Here is a 26,246-nt window from a genome sequence, read left to right on the forward strand (position 1 = left end):
CTTCAATAACATATGAAATTTATACTCCCCATTGGGGAGGAGGCTATGTAGCATCCACACCAAGACCACCAGACTCAAAAATTACTTTCCCCAAGCAGTAAGGCTGATCAACACCTCCACCCACTAACCCACCCCATCATCACTACTTTTCATTTCGGGCCTGTCACCTTATACACACTTTTGTGCCTAGCATCACTTTATGGCATACAGTCTAAGTATACAACCCAACTTATATATTTATATTATTGTGTTCTTTATCTTAATGCTTCTGTGTTTTTTTTTGTGCTGCGTCAGATCAAGAGTTTCACGTACCCCGTGACCGGGTTAAAGAACCAGCAGAAATGGAAAACGCATTGGAGTCTGGTATTACTAATAACTAATAGTGTTTATTAGTAACTACGCAATACCGTACTATAAATGCAGATATATCAGACAGGTTAGCAATGATACACATAAGTGTGGAAATAGGAACAAGACTAGATTCTTTCAAACCTAGAGGTGGATGGATATAGTCTTACGATGATGAAGAGAGTTCAGTCCAGTTTGAGGTATTTAGTTGAGTAACGTGGGAGTGGGAGTGGGAGAGGGAGAGGGAGGTGAGAAGGTGCCGTCAATCTTCCTGTTGACTTCAGAAATCCCTGTTGTTCTCCGAAATTCTGTTGAAGTCACTGACTTTGACCATAATACATGCGACCGTTCTTCAGTGATGGAATTATCACCCAGGCAAGGGTGGACACACAAATAATTCCCCACTGGTCACACCTTTTCACACTGCGAGAGCCACTGATTGATTTCCCTGAATTGATCCTCCAAACACCCCACCTGCCTGGGGGTACAACAAAGCTCGTCCAGTGTCCACAACCATGTGTCTGTCTGTGTATCAGCGAACCTGGTACTTACCCCCACATGTTGGACACCAACTGTCCATCAACCTGCTCCGTCCTCCTCACTCTGTAAGAGTTTTACAAGCAGGCAAGTGTCCTTGTGGAAAGGTAAACAAGCTTGTAGAGAAACCATAACATCAATCTTTCAAGCAGTCTCTCTCCCCTCCCTCTCTCTCACTGTATTGGACACCTCCCCCTCTCTCTTAATAGCAGCACAGTTCATAGGGTCAATTCTGGACCCCATCACAAGAGTAACAGTTATTTTGTTCCCCTTTATACTTGAGTACTGGAAATGACATTAAACAATCATGAATAAGACCATAAGGCATAGGGGCATCTGGCCCATCGAGTCTGCTCCGCCCGTCAATCATGGCTGATCCTTTCTTCCCCCCTCCTCAGCCCCACTCCCCTTATTCAATAAAACATTGAATTGAGTTGTGAATGCCCTTTTAGTGATTATTTCAAAAAAATGTCTGGTAAACTATAAATTGCAGTTGTTCTTGCACTCAAATTCCGATTACAGGGTGTCCCTGGGTAATGAACAGATCCCGCTTTTACAGAGGACCAGAAATTGCTTTAGTCAATGAGTCATTTAAATAAGACACAAAAATCACTGGATATGGTAACCAAATCTCCACAGTTTTGTAATGAATGGCATGAAAAGCACATAAAACTCATTCTAAAAAATAATTAGGTGAAGAGAGTTCTTCCTTTCATGTATGTCAGTCACCTATGTCACACATGTCAATTTCTAAAATTTACTAGCATGAATTTGTACATATGTAGGGGTGTCCATAAGTCAAGGGCTCATATCCCAGGGACACCTTGTAGTAAAGCAAATCAGCATTAATAGAACATGAGACACAGGAAATAGTTAATCAGTCAGCCAAGTTCATTCCAGCATCGTGGCTCCAAACTGGCAACAACCCTCAACTCCAATAGAAAGCTTTGTCTTTCAATTTGAAAATTAACTGAACAAGTCTCAGCTCTTATTTGGAAAGCATCTGCTAGTGTATTACAAATGACTTTCCGCATTTCTTTCCAATGCCTCATTCTTCCACATAGGCTCCCCAATAAGCAGAGAATATCCTCTTTTACTCTATTGTCCCAATTTCTTTCAAAATCGTAAACCAAGAAAACACAATTAAGTTACCAATTAACCTTTTGTTGCAATGAATACAGAACTAGTTTATTCAAGCCCTCACAAACTAAGCTTGAATTCGTGGGTGTAACGTGACAAATCAAAACTATACCCTCTCTAATCTTCTCCTGGGTGCTCAGCACCTCGAAATAGAGAGAATAATTCTCAGAACAATATGATCAGAGCTTCTAAGGCTCAGCATGACTTCCTCCCCTTTCTGTTCTAGCCCTCTAGTTGTGCAGGTTAATACATCATTAGCTTTTCTGTTTATGTTCTCTCCCCAATTACTGCATTTTAGTAATCTGTGTGCATGAATCTTACATCACTCTGAACCTTCACTGTGTCTTGCTTTTCACTGCTTCAATACTAATTAGATGGGTCTCCTTTCACGTTTTGGTTAAATGACCTTGCATTGTGTGCTGCAATTCATCTCCCACAGTATTGCACACTCATTTAACCTATTATTGTCTTGCAGATTTATGCTCTCATCTACAACACATACCACACCAGTAAGCTCCGACTCACCGATAGCTTGGATATATGCTAGCCTGTCATATTACAGATATTGTTAAGACAGGATACCAAAATCCTATGGGACACTTGTCACTTCCTTTCAATCAGAGTCCATCACTATTATAAAACCTTAGTCATAAGCAAAGTCTTTTGATTCAGAGTCTGTGCCAACCATTAAAATTTAATTTGCACAAATGCTATTGTAACCCCATCTTATTCTTCCATATTATCTTTCTTCTTTTCTACTACCAATGACCTATACAGGATTACCCTTGCTGCAGATGATCTGACAGTGAAATCCAACTTTATTTAAATTCCCCACACATTTAAAGCATTCTTTAAGATAGCAATAATAAAATGTTTCATGGCATTCATTAATGACTGGATACATTCTAAAACCAATGTGATGAATAATGATCATTCAATGAAATGTATGGCAGCAAGTATATGTGGAGTGATAAGAGTTTTTATAAATTAGTGGCAGGATGGGTTAGTAAGTTTGCAGATGATACAAAGATGATGAAGTTATAGATAGTGTGGAGGGTTGCTGTGGGTTTCGACGGGACATTGACTTGATGCAGAGCTGGGCTAAGAAATGGCAGATGGAGTTCAACCTGGAAAAATGTGAAGTTTTGGAAAGTTAAAATTGAAGGCTGAACACAGGATTAATGGCAGGTTTCTTAGCAGTGTGGAGGAACAGACAGATTGAACTTGGGATCTGCATCCATAGGCCCCTCAAAAAGGAGCCATTCAGATACATTAGGGGCATCTAAAAACTCTTAGATAGGCACATGGGTGATAGAAAGATGGAGGGCTATGTAGGAGGGAAGGGTTAGATAGAGTCTAGAGCAAGTTAAATGGTTGGCACAACATTATGGGCCAGACAAGATGGTCTGTGCTCTAAAGTACTATGTTCTATGATAGGATACGAGTAGCTCTAGGAAACAGACATTTCTGACTGAGTGAAGTTAGTTTATGGATGGTTCTCAGGAACCCTTACATAATGAGAGGTAAATTCATGAAATTTACGTAACAGAGATTTTCTTATGAGACAATCAAGGCCATTTGGAGGTGCATATAAACTATAAAAAGGTACTTTATGCTGTTTAGTCATTTTCTTACACAAATGTGTCAGCTTAGTTAGACACATCCTACCCTGGCGAATCTCTAATCAGTTGAAAGCTTGTACATGCCCAGTTATATCGTCCTTAGATACAGGTTTTAATTTTTTTCTCCATAACAAATGCTTAACCAATAGGGATGTTGATTCCAGGTTTTGGGCTCTGACAACAACTCCCGCCAGGCGCCACAGCTCAGTTGACAAAGTCAGCAACTGCCACTGTGAGGTTGTAGCACAAAGTGTTAAACAGCCCAATGCAAAAGAATCTGGGTCATAGGCTACATTGTAAGCATAAACATTTCAACGTTTGAACATCATAAACTGCAAATATCAGGGAGGATTATAACCACACAAGTCATTAAAATGCATCTGCTGGTTCAGTTGAAACGCATGCGGGTGTTGTGACCTTGAGGAAACAATAAATACCAAATTACAAAAATCAAACAAAAACTTTACCTGCATGCACGCCCAATGAAAAAAGTCTCACCCTGTTCAGACATTATATGACTACTGTATAGTTACAAGTAATGAACGTGATTTTCCTATGGAACGCTGAATCATACCCTACATTCTCAGATCATAGATAAGGCTCTTCAAAAATAATAGCAAATTGTTGTGAAAAAGATATATATTAATATTCTGCTGTGTATTAGAGATCAGCCGTGGATTATTTTTAAACACGCAGATTTATCTGAACCATGATATCCAAGTCAAGGTTATGAAATTACAAATCAGACCAAAATTCTGGAAAATGATAAGAAACTACAAGTTTCAGATCCCTGGTGCAATAGGGCTGTCAGTCTGGATTCAGTTGTCTGCCTTGATCTATATTAGTACTGAAGCAATTTTAAAAGCAGGTTTGCAAAGGGGGTTAGCTGGAAGGGAGCAGATTACCCTCTGTGGGAAGGCTGCCCAATGGGAGCCAAGAGATATTTAAACATACAGTTCTTTTCCACAACTTCTAAGCAACAGCTACCTTGTCAGTGACACATGGTTGCTCAGGAGACATCGACCATTCTCAGAGTTGAAAAATACATTGAATTACACTGTTACATGGAGATATTTATGAGTCAGCAGATAGCCAAAAACAGGCAGACTAAGCCAGAAGAAAGGATGCAGAAGGTGCTAAGGCAAAAAGACAAAAAGATGATCTTGGGAGTGCAAAAAGAATCTCTGCATTGTGGTGATGATTGACAGCAAGCAAATCTAACTTTCTACATCAAGTACTCTTGAATTCTCAAACAGAAATGAAGCTGATTGCCTTATTACTTGGTACACTCAAAGGTGCTCAGCTAGTGAATGACAGGCCCACATTTCTAGCCATTAAAGGAATACTCAAATGAATTGAGATTGGGTCTTGTCAAAATACAGGTCTGTTGTAAGTGGATTTGGTCATACCAGCTTCATTTTAAACAACATAGCTACTCAATTATTTCTTTAAATCAAAATTGGTAACCTTACTAAAGGTAATTATTCAGATTGAGTTTTAATTACAGATAAGCAAATTATAACTAAGGTACCAAACACTTGAAGCATAGTGAATGTGCTATTTAGAGCTCTGCAACCAGGTTGATCTTGTCCATATTCATTTGAATGTAGGTTTTTTCCAAATACTTCACCTCTCCCTACTTACCTGTATTACCTCTCCATTGCACAAACATGTAAAAAAAATGCACTATATGTCCGTCTAGTCCCAAGCTTCTCTATCGCCTTCTCCCTTCCCACCTTTTCCCTTCAGTCTCGCAGGGTTTTGGCTGACTTGTTTTCACTTCAGTCCTGCAGGCGGTGGATGAGGCCAGTGTGGGACTCTGTCACAGGAAATGTGTGGTTGGGTAGGTTGGGAAGGGTGCTGTCCCCTCACTATTTTTGCTGAGTTTCCGCTTGCTCACAAGAATGAACTTGCTACAGTCAGTGCTATCCTTGATACTCTGCCATGTTGATCAATGATAGGATGGGCATTGGCATGAGTCAAGGTAGTTATTACAATTTTTCTGAGATTGTTTTAAGGACACGCTTGAATCTTTGCCTCTGTCTGCCTGGCAATCTGCCTTGCTATAATGGGGCTGGAAATACAACGTGTACACAAGCATGCAAATGATACGGCCTGCTTAGCAGAGTCACCTAAGCAATCAGGGATCAGGGTAGCCTGGCAAAGAGAAAGCAGATATTGGTTCCTTTATCCATCCAATGAACTTGGAAGATTGCGTTTTAGATGCCATCCATGGGGAGAACTGTTGCCCTGTAGACTGTGAGCTTTGTGCCATGATTGAGCTCTTGATCGTCACTTATCATCTGGCAGCTAAAGGTTGTACAGGTGAAGAGGGTGACTGCAAGTTTTATTATTTATGTATGTGTAGCACTTGAGCAGGAATCCTCATTGACTAAAGTAACATTGTGGACCGTATTATTAGGGACCATTGTTGTGCACAAGCAGCAGCTTGTTAGAGGACCTTTATTGTGAATGCTCCCCATACATATTACAGAAGTCAATGGTAGCACAGAACTTGGTCTTTGAATTTGCTGCAGTGACCTTGGTTCAAGAGTGAAGTGTGTAGGTTGAACCATTTCCTATCTGCCCTGTCAATTAGCTTCACTCCACCTGAAAGTATATTGACAAGCAAGATGAAGAGAAGTGTTGGGATGATGGCACAGACTTGCTCAACTCCCATTTGCTTTGGGATTGGATGGAGCAAAAAGCAATCTGCTGGAACTCAGCGGGTCAAGCAGATACGCTCCACACCGACATTGGGTCCAAGGTGAGAAACACAGCTTGTATTTAGCAAACACAAAATGAAATTTGAGACAGGATCTCTACCGTTTCTCTTCACTACCAGGATCAATAGTTTTTGAAAGCTTCAAAAGACAAATACTTTGGCAGTAGGTTGGCTCCATAAATTTAACTTGGAAGCTGTGATGCAGTGGAATTATCACATTGAAAAACAGTGTGAAAATTCCAGTTCACACTCCTCGTTCCAGACTAAACAGCTGATGATTTCTTTATAAACTACTTATGCCTTAAATCATGAGTAATCTGAGGAACTACTGATTATTCCCATATCTTAACCTATATTTATAATTACAGCTTTTCTTTCTTACTGAAAGACACTCCAGATAATTTTATACCCCTTTGTATTATTCCTTTGTAGGCAGATGCTTGAATTTCTTGTGCTGTTTGAAAATATTTACCAAATAATATGACCAAAAATACAGCCACATCCACTGGTTCCAAGATTGTATAGTTCCCACTGACTGAATCTGGGAACTTCTGGTTCAACACAGGAAGCGGTTTGTGGTAATATACCCATCGTTAACAATAACAGATTAGCCTGCAGCTTCTGTCTCCTGCTCAGTCACCTCGTGCTATCTACTTATGCTCTTGAGATACCCAGCTACCAGCCCAAGTTCTAGACTGCTGATGAGAACACATGGGATATGAGGAATATAAACATTGAGATAATTAAATAAATCAAGATTTTTCTTTAAAATAAAGCTAACCCTAGTAACTACGATAATGAAATAACTGGATTTCACCAATGTCCTCAGTTTAGGAAATAAATAATTACAACAAGATTTATATAGAGAGCACTTTTCATACAGATAATGTAGTTCAAAGTGTCTTTTTCCACTGCTGTCTGTAATGAGTCTGTATGTTCCTGTGACTGCGTGGGTTTCCTCCCACAGTCCAAAGTCCTACCAGTTGGTAGGCTAATTTCTCATTGTAAATTGTCCTGTGATCAGGCTAGGGTTAAAACTGAAGTTGATGGTTTAAGGATTAAGCTTGTAATGAGTTGTATTTTGGAAGGTGAGGTGGTGCAAGTATATTTTTATTATTTTGTGAACTTTCTAACTAACCTATCTCATTATTATTGACGGATCCCCTGTAACCACACACCCATAGTTGAGGACTACAGCTGAGATGACTGACAAGGCAGACACAGGGTGAAAATGTCTGGGGGCAGTTAAGTAGCCATTGTTGGAGCAACATACAACTTTTCATAAGCTAAGAGCAACATCCTTAAACTAAACACTTAAAGCTTTACTTCATTATGATGTTTTATTTTAATTCTAAAAATCAATTCTCATAAATCTGAGCACATTGTAACATGGAATCTATATAAAAGTTGTATTAATGCAGAGGATCACTTTGAAACATTACTGGAAAGTACTGCAAAATACTGCAATTCCGTGTATGACACCACCAGTACGATAAACCAGAGAGAATCTTGCAGTTCCCTCCAGCCTGGGTTTAAGCATGCAATGTCTCAACTTGTAATGATGCATCCGATGGAATGCATCAATGCATTTTGTCAATGGTAAATTGGTTTATTTTTATCACACATACCAGGGTCCAATGGAAAAACTTGCCTTGCATACAGATTAAGTCATTACAATGGGGCACTGAGGTAAAACAATAACAGAATATGGAATAAAGTGTTACACTTAGAGAAAATGCACTGCAGAGACAAGATGCAATGTTATCAGAGAACTAGGGAGCCTCATTACAGCAGGGCAGCTGTCCTCGAGCCTGGCGGTACACATCTTCGGCCTTTTGTATTTTCTGTCTGATGGGGTTGGGGGGGGTGGGGGGGAGGAGGAGAGAATATCCAGGGTTGAGTGGGATCTTTGATGCTGTTGGCTTCTTTACCAAGGCAGCAAGAAGGAAGCATAGATAAAGTCTGAAGGAAGACTGGTTTCTGTGACATGCTGAGCTGTGTCTACCAATCTCTAGTTTATTGTGATTATGGGCAGGAAAGTTGCCATACCAAGCTGGATGCATCTGGATAGGATGCTTTTGATATTGTATCAATAAAAATTGGCAAAGGTGCAAGGGAACATGACAAATTTCTTTAAGAACCTAACAAAGCAGTGTGGGGCAATCCTAATACAAACTTGGAATTTCAATAATTCTTCTGTATCAACAGCTGCCTAACCATGGAATTCGTCTAGCTCTGTTTATTGCTTCGGACCTCAGCATCTGTATTCTCTTGTTTCCTCAGTGGGTCTAGCCAGTTAACTCTGGGCTTTCTACATCTTTAGAATATTTTTCATTCTACAACTAACTTTATTCATAAGGGTTTTAAAAAAACCTGCTTCCTTAATGAATGAGCTGCTGAGACTTGGTAACAAATTTAAAAATAGTTTCATCTATAAATAAAAATATTTTCCACCTTACTGCATGCAAATATTTAAAAACAGAAATAATTCTAGGTGGAAATCTGAGTTTCTAGCAATGGTCTGTTAAAACCCGATTTCTAAATGCATGTAAATAGCTTTTCAAGCTTTATTGTTACCAGAATGTTAAGATCTTTTCTTTACAAATGGTCTATTCAAATATGGTGCAAGACAAGAGGCACCACTCTTAACATTTAACCCTCCGCTTTTGTTGGACTTTAAACTGTTAAAAGATCTATTAGATTACTTGTCACGTGGAGGGGAAGCATGGCCCTAGTGAAAATCAAGTGTAATGTGAGATCATCACAGCTTAATTCTAGGCTCCATGTATTTGCAGCACCTGGTAAGGGAGTGCACATGCATTACTGGTCTGGAATGCATCACTTGATCTTTCTGCTGTAATACAATTCAGCTTCACTGACATGTACAGACTGCTGCATTGAGACAGAGAAAGTGAACAATTGCAGGTTCAGAGAACACACATTCATAAATCAAAAATGCAACCAGACAGGTGGTCCATGAGCCTGAAAATCCACCCTTAATTCAGTAACAGCTTCCAGTTCTCCACCCACCTCTCAAGAGATAGTTGCAAACTACTGGGGATGGCTAAATTGATGTTGACCAAAATGGACCCTTTTCATTTTCACCAGGGAAAAGCTTAGGAGTTGTGCAAAATGTACTGCTTATTTAAAGAATAATTTCCCCTTCCCCACTTGAAAGAAATACTATTCTTTCCCTTTCATATTAATGCTTTCCTTGTTTGATGCTTTTCTTTGTCTATTCTTGCCATTCTATGATCTCTCTAGTTACCATCTGCCAGCTTTCATAATTAGCCCGATTGGTTTGGTGTGACCCTGTTCATTCAGAACTGCATTCAGAGTTTACATCATATCAAATTCCAATATGCAAGGCAGAATCCTTGTTTCATCTACTCAGCACAAAACAACTTTATTAATAACTCCCCCCCCCCCCCCAACCACCAAGTCAAATTTTTCAAAGCTCAATTAAAAAGAATAAAAGACAGTTTCATTTCAAGAAATAACCATCTGGCCTCTCCATTTTTTATTTTAGAAACCTTGGGTTCTGGACAAAAGATAGCACCCATTCTATCATAGTTATTTTCACACTTTTCTTACACTGCAGAACTTGATTTCGTCATGCTGAATATGCTAATTTACATTGGGATAAAGTACCACAAGCAATAGCATCCCATATCCAAGTGCCCATTCCTCCTACATTGAACCCAAGAATTTAACCACAGGCTACATAACAGCACCATCATTTCCTGAAATTCTTTGGCTTCTCTGCATCCAGAGTTCTCCAGACAAACAACTAGCATTTATAAAATGTAGTCCCACCACAATGCACAAGTGTGTAATCAGAATGGTATGCATTCCGACGTAAAGTGATATTAGAAATGGTCACAAAATTGATCAAAGAAGAATCAGAGAATCTTGAAGAAAGTAAGGGAGAGAGAGAAAACTCCAAAAATTTAGATGGCTAAATGCAACCAGAAGAATGCATTCTGGTGGGTTGCTTCTTCCCTCAAGCAGTACATGTGGTGGAAACACTCAGCAAGAAACACAATTAAAGCTTCTGGTCAAGTCACAGGGCCTTCAACTTTGTTAACTGTATTTCTGCTTCTGCAGAGGCTCCCCGACTTTCAGGGACTCTGCAGTTCATGCTCTGTGTGTTGTTTGTTTACTTTTAAGTTGTTTGCATGATCTGGGTTTTTTTGCACAGTCTTTGTTCTGTGGTTTTTTAAAGAAGTTATTTCTGTTGTGTTTCTGTTTTTGTGGGTGCCTGTAAGACAACAAATCTCAAGGTTGTATATGGTATACATTGATAATAAATGTACTTTGATTAACAGTATTTCATTTTTATTACATTTGCTGGAGCTATATTACTGAGATTCAGTTATTGAACAAATTAAAAACAAAAACTACGTAGCTTAATATTAGAAGAAAATATTTAATTACTTAAGTGATGGACTAGCTAAATAATTCTCAAAAATGTAAGCTGTTCAAATAATAAATTTAATATCATTAGGAGGGAACAACTGGCTAGAAGATACCACATTCATGTAGGCAGCTACCTATGATCAACACATCGACATTAATGAATAAGCCGGATCAGTGACTGACTACATAGGAAAGTGCACTGAGGACATTATCGTGATTTAACACTAGACTATCAGGGCAAACAGAAACCATGGTTGACTGCAGAAGTCCATGCATTGCTTAGGGATTGGGCTGTTGCCTTCAGATCAGAGGATAAGGTTCAGAGACCCAGTTATATGCTGGGGACATGAGTTCTAATCCCGCAATGGCAGATGGTGAATTCAAATTCAATTTTTAAAAATCTGATGACCACGTCGATTGTCATAAAAACCCACCTGGTTCACTCATGTCCTTTAGGGGAGGAATCCTACTGTCCTTACCTGGTCTGGCCTACACGTGACTCCAGACCCACAGCAATATGGTTGACTCTTAAATGCCCTCTGAAATGGCCCAGCAAGCCATTCAGTTGTATCCACCCGCTAAAAAGATAGTAATCAGGAATGAGGCCGAACAGACAACCCGGCATTGACCCAGGCAGTGGAAACGACAAAGGTAAAACCAGGCCTGTTGACCCTGCAAAGTCCTCCTGACTAACATCTGGGGACTTGATCCAAAGTTGGGAGAGCTGTCTCACAGACTAGTCAAACAACAGCCTGACAGAGTTGTACTGACAGAATCAGACCTTAGTTATCATTCCGGACTCCGCCATCACCATTCCTGGGTACGTACTGTCTCACCGGCAGGATAGACCTAGCAGAGGTGGTGACACAGTGGTATACAGTAGAGAGGGAGATGCCCTGACAACCCTCAACATCGACTCTGGACCCCATGAAGTCTCATGGCACCAGGTTAAACATGGGCAAGGAAAGCTCCTGCTGATTACCATGTCCCGTCCTCTCTCAGCTGATGAATCAGTACTTCTCCACGTTGAGCAGCACTTGGAGGAGGCATTGAGGGTGGCAAGGGCACAGGATGTACTCTGGGTGGGGATTTCAATGTCCATCACCAAGACTGGGTCTGTAGTACCACCACAGACCGAGCTGGTCGGGTCCGACTGGACAGAGCTACTAGACTGGGACTACAGCAGGCGGTCAGGGAACCAACAAGAGGGAAAAACACACTTGACCTCCTTCTCACCAACCTGCCGGCCGCAGAAGCATCTGCCCATGACGGCATTGGTAGAAGTGACCACTGAACAGGATTTGTGGAGACTAAATCCCGTCTCCACATTGAAGAAACCCTCCACCGCACTGTGTGGCACTACCACCGTGCTAAATGGGATCGACTTCGAACAGATCCAGCAGAATGAGGTGCTGTGGGTCATCAGAGGCAGCAGAATTGTACTCACCTACAATCTGTAACCCCATGGCCCAGCATATCCCCCACTCAACATCACCAGCAGGCCGGGGATCAACCCTGGTTCAATGAAGAGTGCAGGAGGGCTTGCGAGAACACCAGGCATACCTCAACATGAGGCGTCACCCTGGTGAGGCCACAATACAGGCCAAGCACCGTAAGCAGCAAGTAACAGACAGAGCTGAGTGGTCCCACAACCAATGGATCAGATCCAAGCTCAGTAGTCCTGCCACATCCAGCTGTGAATGGTGGTGAACAATCAAACAACTCACTGGAGGAGGAGGCTCCACATATACCCCATCCTCAATGATAGAGGGGGCCAGCACACCTGCGCAAAAGATAAGGCTGAGGCATTTGCAACAATCTTCAGTCAGAGGAGCCGAGCAGATGATCCAGCTCGGCCTCCTCCGGAAGTCCCCAGCATCCCAGCTGTCAGTATGCAGCCAATCCGATTCACTCTACGTGATATTAAAAACGGCTGAAAGCTCTGGATACCGTGAAGGCTATGGGCCTGACAAAATCCCGGCAATAGCCCTGAAGACTTGTGCTCCGGAACTTGCCGCGCCTCTAGCACAGCTACCACACCGGCATCTGCCCGGAAATGTGGAAAATTGTCAGGGTATGTTCTGTACACAAGAAACAGGACAAGTCCAACCCAGCCAATTACCACCCTATCAGCCTATCCTCAATCATCAGCAAAGTAATGGAAAGGGTCATCAACAGAGCTGTCATGCAGCACCTACTCAGCAATAACCTGCTTACGGAGGCTCCGTATGGGTTCCGTCAAGGCCACTCTGTTCCTGACCTCATCCCTCTTTAGTCCAAACATGGTCCAAAGAGCTAAATACCAGAGGTGAGGTGAGAGCGATAGCCCTCGACATCAAGGCAGCATTTGACTGAGAATGGCATCAAGGTGCCCTAGCTAAAATGGAGTCAACAGGAATTAGGGGGAAACCCTCCGCTGGTTGGAATCATACCTGACAAATGAAGATGGTTGTGGTGGTTGGAGGTCAATCATCTCATCCTCAGGACATCACTGCAGGTGTTCCCCAGTTAAGTGTCTTAGGAGCAACCATTTTGCTTCATCAATGACCTTCCTTCCTTCATAAGGTCAGAAGTGGGGATGTTTGCAGATGTTCTGCACCATTCATAACTCCTCAGAGTATGAAACCATTCATACCCAAATGCAGCAGGACCAGGACCAGGACAATATCCAGGCTTGGGCTGACAAGTGGCAAGTAACATTCGAGCCTCGTAAGTGCCAGACAATGACCAACTCCAACAAGAGAGGCTCTAACCATCGTCCCCTGACATTCAGGAGCATCACCATCACTGAATCCCCTACTATCAACTTCCTGGGGGTTACCATTGACAGGAAACTGAACTGGTCTAACCATATAAACCCATGGCTACCAGAGCACGTCAAAGGCTAGGAATCCTGTGGCACATAACTCACTTCCTGACTCCCCAAAGCCTGTCCCACCATCTACAAAGGCTCAGGTCAGTAGTGTGATGGAATACTCACCACTCATCTGGATGGAGTGCAGCTCCAACACTCAAGACCATCCGGTACAAGGCAGCCCACCTAATTGGTACCCTTCCACAAGCATCCAATTCCTCCACCGTCGACCATCAGTTGCACTATCCACAAAATGCACTGCAACAGCACGAAGTTCCTAAGGCAGCACCTTCCAGATCCACAAGCACTACCATCTAGAAGGACAAGAACAGCAGATACTTGGGAACCCCACCAAGTCACTCATCATCCTGACTTGGAAACATTTCGTCGTTCCTTCATTGTCGTTGGGTCAAAATCATGGAATTCCCTCCTGAACAGCAGAGAGTGTGCCTGCACCTGCACCTGCACCTCAGGGACTGCAGCGGTTCAAGAAGGCAGCTCATCACCACCTTCTCAAGGGCAACTAGGGATGGGCAATAAGTGCTGGCTTAGCTGATGATATTCACATCCCATAAATTAATTTAATAAAGAGCCACCCTCTGATGTGCCATCAGGAAGACAAAGCGAGGGTACTCACAGATACTTTTATGACACAAGAGGCATGGTACATGTGGGAAGATGTACAAACCATAACATATTACAAGCCCACCCTATGCATCAAAGAGCGACCCTCCTCTCCCCCAAACAACAGGCACCTGTCTGGCTACAGTCCAAGTTTCAACAGTGCTGAGGGATTGCGTGGTGCAGCTGTCAGAGGTCTTAATGGACATCTTTAAGATCTCTTTGCAACAGTCCACTGTCTCTACAGGCTTCAAGGCAGTCACCATCACTTTTAGTGCCCAAAAGAGCAATGATAACTGGCCTAAATGATTACTGCCCAGTGGCACCAACCTCAGTTATCATGAAATGCTTTGAGTGGCAGGTATTGGATTGTATAAAATCCCATCTTCCAGCTACATTGGACTTCACACAATCATCTCTCAGAGGCTGCTGACTAAACTGTCTTCGCTGGGACTCAACACCCCTCTCACTGGGGTCTTGTCATCAAAAAGTCTGACTGGGCAGCAATAAATAAATAAATTACAAGCTCCATCATGCTGAGCACTAGTGCCCACCCCTCACCCCCAGAGCTGTGTGCTCAGCCCGCCGCTGACCCATGACTGCACAGCCAGATCCAGCTCAAACCACATCTCAAGTTCATTGATGATACAGCAGTGGTTGGCCTCATCAGCAAGAATGATGAGGCAGACAGAGAGAAGGGAGAGAGGTTTGTCAAATGGTGAGAACAAGTCTCAACATGAACAAGACAAAAGAGATAATTGCAGACTCCGGGTCAACCACTCCATTGCACGTCAACAGCTCTGCTGTAGAGAGAGTGAAGAGCACAAAGTTTCTTGATTATGCATATAATGGATGATCTACCCTGGATCCACAACACCTCATTAGGCACAGCAGCATCAACTCCCTGCTGTGGTTGAGACTCCCTGCCCCCTTTCTAACAACTTTTGAGCACCACCGAGTTTCTATAGTGTCGTATGGAAGCTGTAAGACATTGGACCACAAGATCCTACAAAGAGTAAGATCCGCCAAAATCACTGGGGTCTCCCTCCATCTGTGGTATTTACTGGAAGCATTACATACAAGGGGCCTGAAACATTGTTGAGGGTCCCTACCACACATCCTACAATCTCTTTGACCCACTGCCATCAGGAAGGGGGTACAGGAGCATCAGGATTAAGGCAGCCAGAATGGGTAACAGCTTCTTCCCTCAGGCGGAGACTAATGAATACCCCACCACCTCCGAGGTCTCGGCACTAGGACAGCGAACTCTTTACTGGTTAGCTGTGCTGCGCACTACATGCACTTTGAATTGCATTTTATTAAATCATTTGTGACAATATTTTGTTTTAAGTGCTGCACTTCTTGTGGTGCACAGTGGTCAGAGGAATGTTGTACACATGTAGTCAGATGACAATAAGCTTGAATTTCAACTGATGGAATGAACTCTAACACGTACAAAATGATGGAATGTTCCTCTAATTTTTTGTTGTTTAAACAGCTGTGCAGACCAATCATTGCCCAGAGCAGGAGTTTTTTTCTGCCGCCTGAAAACTGAGTGGCACTTTATGTTAATGTTATACTAAAAAATTCCAGCTGTGAAGCAACAAAGGCTATGTGCAGGCCAGCATCTCAGTTACTGCACAGTCACGCACCCAAGCACCTTAGGGGAAGGGTGTAACGCAGGTAGACAAAGTTGAGAAGACACACAATATGCTTTCCTTCATTGACCAAAGTATTTCAGGGTGGCATGGTGGAGACATGTCCCTACCAAAGGAGGTGTAAAGCGTTCCTTCCCTCTGCTAGCCTGCAAGTCACCTCTGGACAATGTGTAGCACTTGTTTAGCACTCCCCCCCCCCCCCCCACCCCAATCAGGGTCACATGAAGCCATTGGAGCTGGTGGTAGATGGTCGTATGAACAGCCGGTGCAGATCACGTCTTGGACATGCGACCGCTAATGCCAGGCAGACAATCTCTGAAGATAATGTCTGGGGTCACCTGTCTTGTAAAGACACTGCCCAGAAGGCAGCAATGGCAAACACTAGTGCAGAGAAATTTTCCAAGGACAATATTAGTCGAAGTCTATGATCACCTGCATCATATGACACGGCACGCAATGGTGCTGACGATTTCAGTCTAGGAGTTGGAACACCAAATTACAGTTGTAAAAATATGTGGTTTGGCCACACTAGTGAGTATTGGATGCAGTTCTAGTCACTTTGCTCCAGGAAGGCTGTCATTAAACTGAAAAGGGTGCAAAAAAAGTTTTGCAAGGATGTTACCAGGACTAGGGGATTGTGGGAATATAACCAGAAGAATGGGAATAATAATATTTTTTTAAAAATCACTTGAACAAGTACATTGATAGAAAAGGCTTGGGGAGATTCAAGTCAAATGGGATTAGTGTAGATAGGCATCTTCGAGTGGATCCATTTCCATACTGCATACCTATGAATCTTTTACAATGCACAGCCAAACAACTGCAGAAACACAAACAGGCCAAGACTGTAGCCCTTTCTCTCTTCCCTGAGGGAGACCTCTTACATAGTAAATGAAAGAAAACTCTGTAGGCCAGCGCAAGTGACTCTCAGTTTACTGAGACATAATTTCAACAACTTCATATTTTAAAATGTTTATAATAATTTGATCTGCATGGCTTAGCATCGGATACATAAGCATTGCTAAATTCCATGTTCAACTCATCAGGGATAAATTCTGTCAAGAGAATTCAAAGGTGCAAATAAAAGATAACATTAAAAGGAATGCAACTGTCACAAACCTTTATCAATTGTAAGAGAATATATTGCCAGTTCAAACTTAGAGCTCATTCATTAGCCACTAAGCATTTCATTTTGAAAAGCAACATTATATTTCTAAGTGGCAAAGCTCTTCATATTCAGGCCAATGTAAATAATTGAAGTGAACAAAATAAGTCAACAGCTGTTGCTCATCTCCAAAGCCTTGCCTTAACTGTGTTTGCTCCAATAGGTCACATGTCTGAGACCAACCCAAAGCACTGAATGATTGGTATTATTGTGCAAAGTAGCAACAGCTGCTCTTCACACCCAGGTAATGGGCAACATCTGTTCCAGCTTCTCTGTCAGACTACTGCAAGTCAGGAGCACCATCCTCTACAACAGAATGAACTGAAGACAAAGCTATTTTTTTGCCTGACTGAAGGATAATGGCCAGTCTGCCAGGTCAACAGTAAGAAATAAAGACAATGCTGATACTTGATACTGGTTTCCTCTGTAAGCACACTACTTGATCCTTGCTTCAGATAGAAATTTTTTTATATGAAAGTAAAATAGGATTTTAAACAAGGCCAAGAAAGAACACATCAGTGATTCAAAGATCATGTCTATTGAACTATCCGTAAGTTCACAGTATTTATGAACAGTGACCAGATAATCTGATTAGAGAATGAAGACTTTTTACTGTCTTTTGTGACATGAAAAATGTTGCCCTCCTCCAACATGGCCGACATGTGACTCCAGACCCACAGTGAGCTCTGGTATATAGGGTATATAGTGGAATATAGGGTAGCAAGAAAGGAGCTTAAGAAGGGGCTGAGAAGAGCAAGAAGGGGGGCATGAGGCCTTGGCGAGTAGGGTAAAGGAAAACCCCAAGGCATTCTTCAATTATGTGAAGAACAAAAGGATAACAGGAGTAAAGGTCGGACCGATTAGAGATAAAAGTGGGAAGATGTGCCTGGAGGCTGTGGAAGTGAGCGAGGTCCTCAATGAATACTTCTCTTCGGTATTCACCACTGAGAGGGACCTTGATGACGGTGAGGACAATGAGTGAGGTTGATGTTCTGGAGCATGTTGATATTAAGGGAGAGGAGGTGTTGGAGTTGTTAAAATACATGAGGACGGATAAGTCCCCGGGGCCTGATGGAATATTCCCCAGGCTGCTCCACGAGGCAAGGGAAGAGATTGCTGAACCTCTGGCTAGGATCTTTATGTCCTCGTTGTCCACGGGAATGGTACTGGATGATTGGAGGGAGGCGAATGTTGTCCCCTTGTTCAAAAAAGGTAGTAGGGATAGTCCAGGTAATTATAGACCAGTGAGCCTTACGTCTGTGGTGGGAAAGCTGTTGGAAAAGATTCTTAGAGATAGGATCTATGGGCATTTAGAGAATCATGGTCTGATCAGGGACAGTCAGCATGGCTTTGTGAAGGGCAGATCGTGCCTAACAAGCCTGATAGAGTTCTTTGAGGTGGTGACCAGGCACATAGATGAGGGTAGTGCAGTGGATGTGATCTACATGGATTTTAGTAAGGCATTTGACAAGGTTCCACACGGTAGGCTTATTCAGAAAGTCAGAAGGCATGGGATCCAGGGAAGTTTGGCCAGGTGGATTCAGAATTGGCTTGCCTGCAGAAGGCAGAGGGTCGTGGTGGAGGGAGTACATTCAGATTGGAGGGTTGTGACTAGTGGTGTCCCACAAGGATCTGTTCTGGGACCTCTACTTTTTGTGATTTTTATTAACGACCTGGGTGTGGGGTTAGAAGGGTGGGTTGGCAAGTTTGCAGACTACACAAAGGTTGGTGGTGTTGTAGATAGTGTAGAGGATTGTCGAAGATTGCAGAGAGACATTGATAGGATGAGGAAGTGGGCTGAGAAGTGGCAGATGGAGTTCAACCCGGAGAACTGTGAGGTGGTACACTTTGGAAGGACAAACTCCAAGGCAGAGTACAAAGTAAATGGCAGGATACTTGGTAGTGTGGAGGAGCAGAGGGATCTGGGGGATACATGTCCACAGATCTCTGAAAGTTGCCTCACAGGTGGATAGGGTAGTTAAGAAAGCTTATGGGGTGTTAGCTTTCAGAAGTCGAGGGATAGAGTTTAAGAGACGCGATGTAATGATGCAGCTCTATAAAACTCTAGTTAGGCCACATTTGGAGTACTGTGTCCAGTTCTGGTCGCCTCACTATAGGAAGGAAGTGGAAGCATTGGAAAGGGTTCAGAGGAGATTTACCAGGATGCTGCCTGGTTTAGAGAGTATGCATTATGATCAGAGATTAAGGGAGCTAGGGCTTTAATCTTTGGAGAGGAGGATGAGAGGAGACATGATAGAGGTGTACAAGATATTAAGAGGAATAGACAGAGTGGACAGCCAGCACCTCTTCCCCAGGGCACCACTGCTCAGTACAAGAGGAGATGGCTTTAAGGTAAGGGGAGGGAAGTTCAAGAGGGATATTAGAGGAAGGTTTTTCACTCAGAGAGTGGTTGGTGCGTGGAATGCACTGCCTGAGTCAGTGGTGGAGGCAGATACACTAGTGAAATTTAAGAGACTACTAGACAGGTATATGGAGGAATTTAAGGTAGGGGGTTATATGGGAGGTTGGGTTTGAGGGTTGACACAACATTGTGGGCTGAAGGGCCTGTACTGTGCTGTACTATTCTATGTTCATGGGGAAATTAGGAGCAGAAAATGCTAATATGTCCAAACTCTGAGTGAGGAAGTAAAAAAATCACTACTGAGTCCCAACTCTGGTAATGAGCAACAACTTTCTACATTCAAAGTCAGTATGAACAGTTGTCCCAGATAAACAGATCAATTCACAGTATCTGTGCTTTTTCCCTTTCTTCAAAAAATGCTGAATCTGTAGCGGTGTGCTACACGCAGCGCTAAAATAACGACACGGAGTCGGTAAACTGCAATTAAAGATGATTTTATTTGAACTTCACAGCCTTGCTTTAAAGCCTCCCTCATCCCACCCTCCCCGGGCGCGGATGCTGTAAGGGACACGTACTCACAAACCCCCTTTGTTGCGGACCTGGCCTTTGTGCCGGCACGCTGGCTATTTGTGAGCCGGTTCGAGTGTGCTAGGAAGTGGGTCACCACATAACCCCCCCCCCCCCCCCAGAACCGGCGATACACCCCCCAATGTCCACAGTCTGGGCCGGACCCTGTTTGGGAGGTCGGCCTCTGCGCCGCGGTGCTGGAAACTCGACCGGTTGCGCCAGGTCCACGTGGGCCTGAGTCGGTCCACCATGAAAACCTCCTCTCTCCCCCCAACGTCCAGCACGAACGTGGACCTGTTGTTTCTGATCACCGTAAACGGCCCCTCGTAGGGCCGTTGCAGCGGTGGCCGATGCCCGCCCCGTCATACAAACACAAACATACAGTTCTGCAGGTCTTTGGGTACGCAGGTCGGGTTCTGCCCATGCTGCGAAGTGGGTACGGGGGCCAGGTCACCGAGCCTCTCGCGTAGTCTGCCCAGGACTGCTGCGGGTCCTTCCTCTTGCCCCCTTGGGGCTGGTATGAACTCCCCGGGGACGACCAGGGGTGCGCCGTACACCAACTCAGCCGACGAGGCATGCAGATCGTCTTTGAGCGCCGTGCGGATGCCGAGTAGGACCCAGGGAAGCTCGTCCGCCCAGTTAGCTCCTCGCAGGCGGGCCATGAGAACCGACTTTAGGTGACGGTGGAAACGCTCCACTAGTCCGTTCGACTGTGGGTGGTAGGCAGTGGTGTGGTGCAGCTGTGTCCCCAAAAGGCTGGCCATAGCTGACCACAGGCTGGAGGTGAACTGGGCGCCTCTGTCGGAGGTAATGTGGGCCGGTACACCAAAGCGGAACACCCAGGTGGCGATCAGTGCCCGGGCGCAAGATTCGGAGGTGGTGTCCGTGAGCGGGATCGCCTCTGGCCATCTTGTGAACCGGTTCACAATAGTCAGGAGGTGCCGCGCTCCCGCAACACTGGCAGGGGGCCCACGATATCCACATGAATGTGGTCGAAACGCCGGTGGGTGGGGTGGAACTGCTGCGGCAGAGCTTTGGTGTGCCGCTGCACCTTGGCCGTCTGGCAGTGCATGCACGTTCTGGCCCATTCACTGACCTGCTTGCGGAGTCCGTGCCAAACGAACCGGTTGGCTACCAGCTGGACAGTTGTCCTGATGGAGGGGTGCGCTAAGTTATGAATGGAGTCGAAAACGCGTTGCCGCCAGGTTGCCGGGACGACGGGACGGGGCTGGCCGGTGGCGACGTCACAGAGTAGGGTCCTCTCACCTGGGCCTACGGGGAGGTCCTGGAGCTGCAAACCGGAGACTGCGGTTCTGTAACTCGGGATCTCCTCATCTGCCAGCTGTGCCTCTGCCAGTGCCTCAAAGTCTACCCCTTGGGAAAGGGCGTGAATGTTAGGGCGAGAGAGTGCATCCGCCACGACATTGTCCTTACCCAAGACGTGCCGGACATCCGTCGTGTATTCAGAGATGTAGGACAGATGGCGCTGCTGGCGGGACGACCAGGGATCGGACACCTTCGTGAACGTAAAGGTAAGCGGCTTGTGGTCCGTGAACGCGGTGAAGGGCCTACCTTCTAAGAAGTACCTGAAATGCTGGATTGCCAGGTATAGCGCCAACAGTTCCCAGTCGAAAGCACTGTATTTGAGCTTAGGTGGCCGCAGGTGTTTGCTGAAAAACGTCAGGGGTTGCCAGCGCCCCTCGATGAGTTGTTCCAGCACCCCACTGACTGCCGTGTTAGATGCGCCCACTGTGAGGGCGGTAGGGACGTCCATTCTGGGGTGCACTAGCATCGCGGCATTCGCCAAGGCATCCTTCGTTTGAATGAAAGCGGCGGCGGACTCCTCATCCCAGGTAATGTCCTTGCCCGGACCCGACAGCAGGGCGAACAGGGGGCGCATGATTCGGGCAGCTGAAGGGAGGAAGCGGTGGTAGAAATTGACCATACCTACGAACTCCTGAAGGCCTTTGATCGTGGTGGGTCGGGAGAAATGGCGGACCGCGTCCACCTTGGCGGGCAGAGGGGTTGCCCCGTCTGCAGTAATCCGGTGGCCCAGGAAGTCAATGGTGTCGAGCCCGAACTGGCATTTGGCCGGGTTGATTGTTAGACCGTATTCACTCAGTCGGGCTTAATGGAGGTGGGACAGATGCTCCTGACGACTGCTGCTGGCTATGAGGATGTCGTCCAAATAGATGAATGCGAAGTCCAGGTCGCGTCCCACCGCGTCCATTAACCGCTGGAACGTTTGTGCGGCATTCTTCAGGCCGAATGGCATGCGGAGGAACTCGAAAAGGCCGAACGGGGTGATGAGAGCTGTTTTGGGGACGTCGTCCGGATGCATCGGGATTTGATGGTATCCTTGGACGAGGTCTACCTTGGAGAAGATGCGTGCGCCGTGCAGGTTTGCTGCAAAGTCCTGAATGTGCGGCACGGGGTAGCGGTCCGGTGTGGTAGCCTCGTTCAGCCTGCGGTAGTCGCCGCATGGTCTCCAGCCCCCTGTCGCTTTGGGCACCATGTGCAGGGGGGAGGCCCATGGGCTGTCGGACCGCCGGATGATCCCCAATTCCTCCATCCTCTTGAACTCCTCCTTCACCAGTTGGAGCTTGTCCGGGGGAAGCCTTCAAGCACGGGCGTGGAGGGGTGGTCCCTGGGCCGGGATGTGGTGCTGTACGCCGTGTCTGGGCATGGCTGCTGTGAACTGCGGTGCCAGAACCGATGGGAAATCCACCAGGACTCTGGTGAAGTCGTTGTCGGACAGCGTGATGGAGCCGAGGTGTGGGGCTGGCAACTGGGCTTCTCCCAGGGAGAACGTCTGAAAGGTCTCGGCGTGGACCAGTCTCTGCCTCGGCAGGTTGACCAGCAGGCTGTGAGCCCGCAAAAAATCCGCGCCCAGGAGTGGTTGGGCTACGGCGGCCAGTGTGAAGTCCCACGTGAACCGGCTGGAGCCGAACTGTAGCTGCACCGTATGGGTGCCGTAGGTCCTTACCGTGCTGCCGTTCACGGCCCTCGGGGGGGGGGGGGGGGGGGCCGGTGCCCTGTTGCAGGTGTCGTAACTCATCGGAGGTAAGACGCTGATCTCGGCACAGGTGTCGACCAAAAAACGGCGTCCCGACCTCTTGTCCCACACATACAGGAGGCTATCCCAATGGCCAGCCGCCGTAGCCATCAGCGGCGGCTGGCCCTGGCGTTTCCCGGGAACTGGCAGGGTGGGTGACAATGGCGGGCTTCTGCGCCCCACCGCTGGTGGTAGAAGCATTGTTCGTTGGTCTCCTCATCCCTGCCTCTGGGGCTAGCGGGCTCTGCTGCCGGGCCTGGTCTGGTTTGCTGCTGGGAGCGTGGCTTGGTGATCTGTGCGACGGATGCCCCACTCACTTTCTTGGCGTTCCACAGCAAGTCCGCCCGGGCTGCCACCTTCCGGGGGTCGCTGAAATCCGTGTCGGACAGCAGCAGGCGTATGTCCTCGGGTAGCTGCTCCAGGAATGCCTGCTCAAACATGAGGCAGGGCTTGTGTCCGCCGGCCAGAGACAACATCTCATTCATTAAAGCTGATGGAGGTCTGTCCCCCAAACCATCCAGGTGCAGTAAACGGGCAGCTCGCTCGCGCCGTGAGAGTCCGAAAGTCCTTATGAGCAGGGCTTTGAATTCCATGTACTTGCCATCCGCCGGGGGAGACTGTACGAACTCCGCAACCTGGGCCGCTGTGTCCTGGTCGAGGGAGCTCACCACGTAGTAGTAACGTGTGTCCTCCGAGGTTATCTGCCGAACATGGAATTGGGCTTCTGCTTGCTGGAACCATAGGTGAGGTCGCAGCGTCCAGAAGCTTGGCAGTTTCAACGAAACCGCATGAACAGATGCGGCGTCGGTCATCTCCGGTCCAAAAATCGTTTGGACCGTCGGGGTCACCAATTGTAGCGGTGTGCTACACGCAGCGCTAAAATAACGACACGGAGTCGGTAAACTGCAATTAAAGATGATTTTATTCGAACTTCACAGCCTTGGAAAAGCATTATTAAATGAGGTTAAAATATCTTGCCCAAGACAGTTGTCTGCAAAAAACATTTAACTGATTAGTTGACTGTTTGTATTCAAAATATCCAATCAGATGTTTAGAACCTTTGGTCTTAACTGAATGATAGAACAGACAGGCAAACTATTTGTCAATGGCAGCAAGTCTTTGCATGAATTACAATTTGTGTGGCACAAATCATCACATTATCAAGTTCCTTCATGTGTCTATGCATCTTTCGTGATCAGCGAGTTGAAAATTATAACCTTTGTACAGAGAAAGCACTGCTCAATTTTGTAACACAAGCAGCTGGTAAAAACATCCCGCTTCCTAAAAAAATTCTTGCAGTGAAATGTTCACTGGCATGCCATCCCAATGTCCCCTCATTCCCCTTCTTATCACAGAGTCTGATTATTTACTTTCACTAATTGTGATACAATTCAAAAATACACAAAGAGTGGCAGTTCTAAGTCTACATAATAGCGAGAGAAGAGGGGGAGGACAATGAAGTCATTATCAAAAGGCTTCAGGAGAAAACAGTATGCTGCAAAAAATTCAGAAATCTTTGAAAACTGAAGGTGCAGGCAACAACTGAGGAACAGTTAAAAGTATATTTACACAACTGGTCAGACCTGGAAGGAGGTGGGGCTGCAGGAGGTCTGCACAAGGAGGTCAGCTGGAAGACACAGATACCCTGATAGGTAGTGGGGCTGCAGGAGGTTCAGGAGAAAGTGTTGTTGGGGGAGGGGGGTAGTTTTTAAAACAAATGAGAATTCTGCTTTGCTCGGCAATGTGGATCAGAGGAGGTAAACACATGGGACTTGTTGAGAGTTTGTATATGGACATAGGATGTGCTGAAGAACCTGGAGAGTGGATAATGGGATAACAGATCAATAATAATGCAGAGGGAGGGATGTAATCAGACTGAAAAAGGAAGCTTTAGTCATGGAGCAAGCATGTGGTTGGAAGCTCCTCCTGGAGTCACCTATGGCAAAGTTGTGATTAGTCTGGTTCAGGCTTAGATGAGAGGCCAGAGGGAGATGGAGTTAGTGACAGAAAAATGGGTTTGTAGTAGGGACCAATGATTTTCTATTCTCAATCTTTCTAATGTTTAATTGGAGGAAATTCCTACTTATTCACTATCACCTTAAATAAAGGTGCTGCTCTGGAATTTCCATGAGTTCTATCAACACAATCAGCCAAATAGGTCAAATGCTTTTCCTTTGACAGTACACGAGGCAATTTAAGCTCAGTTTTATTATAAGATACTAACAGGTTTATTTCAACTATTATATGCAATAAATCTAGCAAATTGTTCAATCTAAATTTTTGAACTCAGTTTCAGTGATTTTAAATCACTTTAGTCACTCTAAACAAAATTTTTTTTAATTGTGGAAACTCCATTTTCTTTATAGTCTAATGTCACAATAATGAAAGTTAACCAGGTTATTGCCCATAAAAAAATGAATATTTTAGTGCCAAGAATAAACAATAATGTTTGATTACACTGAAAAGTTGTGTGGCTTTTAAAAGAAATTGCTTTCAATTATACAATGCATGCAGATCTTTGAAAAATGCATCAAGATTTTCAAGTGTGACTTTCACCCAGATATATCAATCATCCCCTCCCACTACTAGTGCAAGATTTCCAACTCACTTTCTTCAAATGTCCATAATTCAAAAGTCATTTGGAAGACTGCAGAAATTCAAGGCAACAGCTCACCCCTGCCTTCTCAAGGGCAGTTAAGGATGGGATTTAAATGCTGGCTGCAATTCTCAAAACTCAAATGAAAAGAACCATCACTCTCTTTTAATCTTCAAAGCAACCCACTCTCTCCATTTCTGGGCAGCCAAATAAAATGACTAAGTATCATTCTCAGCCGATTGATTTTTTTTTGCTGCAGCCACTTATTAAATGCTTTATGTTATACATTTTGGTTGACCAAAAGGTGGAAGAACAATTATTGCACTACATTCAACATCTGAGAAATTAGAGTTGTAGAGTAGGAGCTTGTTCTCACCTGGCCACAGACAGTGGTAAAGTTGATCACTCCTCCTGAACATGCTGAAACAATGCATGGAAGATGCTGATTATTTTCTCTCAACCAGACTGGTGTTCCCTGCAGCAAAGAAAATCAAAGTGTAAGAAAAGCTACCTTTGTTCCAGATAAATGTACAATTTGGATGCAATTACATTGTATAAATATTGCATATCATGTATT

At 44.9% G+C, this 26,246-nt stretch overlaps 1 protein-coding gene across 1 annotated transcript in view; it reads right to left on the bottom strand.

Annotated features, from left to right (window-relative positions):
- Positions 1-26,246, bottom strand: part of myo10 (myosin X) — a 264,144-nt gene that overhangs the window by 152,834 nt on the left and 85,064 nt on the right. The window contains exon 2 of the mRNA XM_073023868.1: positions 26,046-26,144. Within this exon, the coding sequence (XP_072879969.1) occupies positions 26,046-26,144 (99 nt within the window). The remainder of the gene's footprint in view (positions 1-26,045; positions 26,145-26,246) is intronic.

Source organism: Hemitrygon akajei, chromosome 20, assembly GCF_048418815.1.
Source record: "Hemitrygon akajei chromosome 20, sHemAka1.3, whole genome shotgun sequence".
NCBI classification, from domain to species: Eukaryota; Metazoa; Chordata; class Chondrichthyes; order Myliobatiformes; family Dasyatidae; genus Hemitrygon; species Hemitrygon akajei.